We start from the raw sequence: 5,000 nt of genomic DNA, 5'->3' as shown, positions 1-5,000 counted from the left end.
ACCACCTGTTAGAGGTGAGCAATTCTTCCTTTCTCCCCCCCCTCTCTTTCCTTACAATCCATCAAACCAAAACAAAGCACCCATACTATTGAGATCTGCTTGTCAGACATGTGGAACCTAATCCAGACTCGGCCGTTCCAACAGCTCTCAGCGTGCTGTAATGATCCGGGCCCAGACGTGTGAGGCAAGCAGCAATCATGTGGTGTTTCAATACGAGGTTGCAAGTGTCTCAACCGCAGTATGCAGAAATGTTGAAACCCTGCTGGAAAAAAAATCTCAGGAGGCTCTGGTTCTGCAGACTCCTTACAGGGTTACGTCCCGTTTCAGAGCTCCCTTAGTTTGATATCCCAGCATGTCGAAGAGTGATTCATTGTTTCCCTATTATTATTATTATAATTATTATTAAAATGGATTGTTACTAAATGTACAAGAACAAACAAGTACATTAAAACCTACAGTATGTTCCTTTAGTGCTGGAAATCCTTGAAAACACTCAAGGTGTGAAAAGTGCTTGGATTTAGAATAAAGGTCTTGAAATGTGTGTTGTATGTGATGACATCTATGATAGAACAGAGAAAAGCATGAAAATGCAGCTTGAAATGCTTGAATGTGACTTTGTAAAAGGTGGAGGAACCTGAGTTTAGTTTGCTGTCCCAGCATGTCTAAGAGTGAGTCATCGAGTCCCTATTATTAAAGTGAATTGTTCCTAAATGTCAAGAACGAACAGATAAATCTACACCTACATTTTCAGCTTTGCTTGTTCCAATTATTTTGGAGGAGGCGACTGTACAAAGGGATTATGCGGATGCATGTCTGGCGATGTAAAAGGCCACCGCGAGGCTGTTAAGTACTCTGAAAAGCAAACAAATCAAAAACTGCTTGGCTCGGGCGCGTGGAAAGACGAATTAACCCAAACTACAGTAGCCTCATTGAGGGAATTAAAGCTCCCCAGACGCCCGTGTCCTTCGTGTTCCCTGACAACATCAAGATGAAATCAGCCGTATTATTCCTGTCCCCTCTGGCGGTTTTTTCCAGGACCAGAGACGTCCTCCTCCCAGCCAGACCCCTGGTCTACTGGACGTGACTCACAGTCCTCTGGTCAGCTGCTGGTCAAGTGGTCCTGTGTTTTATTGCCGTGTTTGACGTCTGGCTTTATATCACAAGACCCCCCCTGAAGAGAAGAAAGAGCTCCCTTTTGTTAAACAAGCGATGTAATAAAGACATCACTGCCCTTTTTGTCTGAGAAGACACTATAAATCCAGGCGTGCTGGTCCACATCCTGACATAGACAACAACAAACTTATTAAAGCAGAGGTCTTCAACAGGGGGGTCCGGGACCCCTGGGGGACCCGCAGAGTTACTGCAGGAGGATCCGAAATTATTTAATGTAAATATGTCCAAAAATATGTAAATATGTCCAAAAATACACCTTAACATGAATACAACCTATATTAAGCAAATATAAATATTCCTGCTTGCTTTATATTATGTTGAGAAATTAAAATATGAATCTGTCAACAAATTACAGTATATTTTAATGTCTTAGTATTGTATAAATACATCATAACAAAGTACTGTTATACATGGAACTATAGGCTACACTACACATTTTATTGGTTTAATAAGGAACATTATATGATATGTACTAGGGGGTCCCTCCACCAGGTCTCTATAGGCCTTGGGGGTCCCTCCACCGGGTCTCTATAGGCCTTGGGGGTCCTGGAAAACATTGAAGACCTCTGTATTAAAGCACAAGAGGATGGGATTATTTTTAATTTTACATGCTTTTTAAAAAAACACTTGCTGAGGTGTTTGTAATGTGGGCCATGAGACGGCGAGGAGGTGTATTTGTGCGGCTGAGCCCGCCACCGTGTCCGGTGGGTCTGTTTTTCTAATCCCTCCTCATCTCCTCTATTTGAAGCTATTGTTGTTTTCCTCAGTGGGGGACTTCACCCTCTCATTTCCTCCTCCTCCACATAAACAGGACAGGTATTTTTGGGTTGCGGATGTTCTGCATTGTTTTTCTTTAACTCCCTAACATGTCACTTCCTGTCCCCTCCACCTCCACCCCCCCCCCCCCCCCCCCCCCCCCCAGAATGCGGTTTCCTGTCCAAGCCTGGTTGCCTCGGAGGTTCCTCCATCACCCTCAGAAACGGCCCAGGACTTCACCTTAACCCTCAGCAACGTTCAGGAGGTAACGCCAGACACAAACCTTTGGGCCAAACGGAGCTGGACTCGGTCCAACGTGCATGTTGTGAAAGCGATTGGAATAAAACAGAAGCATATGGTGTTTTCTGCTTCAAGCTGAGTTGAAACACAGATGGGTGTGTGTGTGTGTGTGTGTGTGTGTGTGTGCTGTGATGTGGGTCAACGAATGAAGCAAAAAAAAAAAAATGATGGTAGTGGTGTGAGACGGAGGATGAAAATGAAGAACGAGCGAGTATCTTTTCTGCTTATGTTGCTGGCGGCTCAGCTGTGCGGGCGCCGCCGAGCCTCTGGGTGTCTGACTGCGACGAGCTGAGCTGTGCCTTCGTCAGCAACGCTGTTCAATACGCAGCCGGGTCTGAGGCGGCCGCAGCACGCCGCCACACACGCTTTTTTTTTTTCATTTTAAAAACTCCTATTCTCCTCCCTAATCCAGCCTGAGTGAGTCGGGCTCTGCTCCTGCATCACTGATAACAGACACGACTGGGATCTTCTAAAAAAAAAAAATAATTCCAGTGCCGACTAGTTGCCAGGCGTGGTCAGTCACACATCTAACCCCGGCTGGCCTTTTGCGAAGCCCTCCCCTGGTGTGTTGCTATGGTGACAGACATTGAGTCACATACAAATCCACACACACATACTCACATTTCCTCTCAGGGCAGCCTGGATGAGACTAGCTATTCATACTACTCCGTATCATGCTACGTTGTCACACATTTGTGTTTTCAATTCATTTTGTTGGCAAATCAACAAATCAACACATCCGTGACTCAGACCCTTCTGGAATCTGTGGGGAATTTCTTTTTTAATTTGGTTCCCATACTTTTTGTTCTGGATGAGCCGAAAATAAATGATTTGATTCTATTCTAAAACTTCTATTACTTGAAATCCTCGTAACAATGAATAAATGAGATACTCCGACATAAAAACGATGCGTTTAAAGACTGTGGTTTTACATACCTACCCTAAAATAAATTGATTGGATCAGCTTTTCTGAGAAATTTGAGTTAAATTGATGACGTAATTGTGTGTCATGATTAGGGGCGGGTAAAAATATTGATACGGCAATATATCGCGATACTTTGCCGCCCATGCGTTGTGAATGCAGAACTTAATCCATTTTCAATATTTATTCCAGTGAATTTCATGGGAATTAATAAAATGTAGAGGCTGTTTTGAATTAAATAGTTTTGACTGAATTTGTCCTCTGATCAACATCATCTGATGTACATATACAGGTACTTGTGTTTTCATCTTTATTTATATCGCAATATCGTGATATTGTGATACGTATCGTATCGTGACCAAAGTATCGTGATACGTATCATATCGTGAGGTTCTTGCCAATACTCACCCCTAGTAATTATGTCTATATAAGGCCAGGCAACATTTCAACGTGTGGTATGTTTGGAATGTAACTCTGAAATAAAGGACCTACCAGAAAAAAAATCATCTCTGGCTTCACAAAGCACAGAAAAATACCAAAGTCCTGGAGAGGACGATAAATGTAGACCAATTTAAAGCTGGCGGGATTCACAGGCCGATCATTTCTTTCCACTTTTAAGCAAATTACCTCGACTTCTCGTAGCGTGTTAATGGTCTCACCTTCACATATCTCTGCTCAGTTAAACTCACTCAACTCGTGATTTTACGAAGGAATGAATTCATATTCATAGCACTCCGAGCTCCCCCGGTGACTTGCAGAGATGTGGGAGTCCAGATGTTTATGAATATGAATTTTGAATGGATTGCATCTTTTTTCCTGGCAGGGACGATTAGTTGCAGGTTTTTTCTTTTTTGTACATTTTTTACAGGAAACCAATTGTTACCAGGCTCGTTTTGGGGTTTTAAAACGATGTTTTGCGGGGAAAAACGCATGATCTCACAATTTTGCCTGCTTTTTATTGTTGAAATTCTGCATATTGATTAACATGAGTGCTTTTGCATGACAGGGGGAGGACCTGGAGTGTGACTTTGGGACGGAGCAACGATATGAAGCCACATGGCTGAACGGCTCCACCGTCAAGTGCAGCGGCGTGACGGTGAGTAATAATCAGGGTTGGTACGGGTGCTGGAAATCCTTGAAAACACTTGAATTTCAGTGTGGTGTTGTCAAGGTTCGAAAAGTGCTTGGACTTAGAATAAATGTGTGTTGTATGTGATGACATCTATGATAGAACAGAGAAGAGAAGATCTCCATATTTGAGGGACTGAAAACAGCATTTTGTGACATTTCTTTATGAAAAATGACTTTTGATGATGAACAGATGATGAAAATAGTTGGTGATTATATTTCTGTGGATCTGTTAGTGGAATTAGTTTTCCTTTCATTTGTGGTCCTTCTGTAAAAAGCTGTCTCCAAACATCATGTTGGTTGTTTAGAGGACAATAACATCTCATTTAATGTGATGAACAAGTGACATAATAAGTAGACTGAATACTGACCATTGGATTGATACAAATATGGAGTTTACCACAGCTGGAAGGGGCTGGAAAAGCATGGAAACGCACCTTGAAAATGCTTGAAAAGTGCTTGAATTTGACTTTGGAAAAGGTGTAGGAACGCTGAATGATATAATAACAATAATAATAACAATAATAACAAATAATACATTTTATTTTAGGCCGCCTTTCAGGACACCTAAGGTCACCGTACTATGCAGACATAACCACACACTTCTTCCCATGTCTGACTGGAGATCAGTAACTGTGCTGCTTCAGTGCGTTCATTACTGTTACACGTACGCCTTGTTTGTAACTTGTTTTCATCCCAATTATTTTAAACCCTTGTGTGT

The 5,000-nt window shown here is 42.2% G+C and overlaps 1 protein-coding gene across 1 annotated transcript in view; it reads left to right on the top strand.

The window, feature by feature from the left end:
• Positions 1 to 5,000, top strand: part of plxnd1 (plexin D1) — a 68,032-nt gene that overhangs the window by 21,649 nt on the left and 41,383 nt on the right. Inside the window, exons 8-10 of the mRNA XM_084015439.1 lie at positions 1 to 14; positions 2,096 to 2,194; positions 4,158 to 4,247. The exon at positions 1 to 14 is cut by the window's left edge and continues 86 nt beyond it. Of these exons, the coding sequence (XP_083871565.1) occupies positions 1 to 14; positions 2,096 to 2,194; positions 4,158 to 4,247 (203 nt within the window). The remainder of the gene's footprint in view (positions 15 to 2,095; positions 2,195 to 4,157; positions 4,248 to 5,000) is intronic.

Source organism: Eutrigla gurnardus (genome assembly GCF_963514095.1).
Source record: "Eutrigla gurnardus genome assembly, chromosome: 8".
Taxonomy (NCBI): domain Eukaryota; kingdom Metazoa; phylum Chordata; class Actinopteri; order Perciformes; family Triglidae; genus Eutrigla; species Eutrigla gurnardus.
Note: the sequence above shows the minus strand (reverse complement) of the source record. Positions and strands in the feature narration are given on the sequence as shown.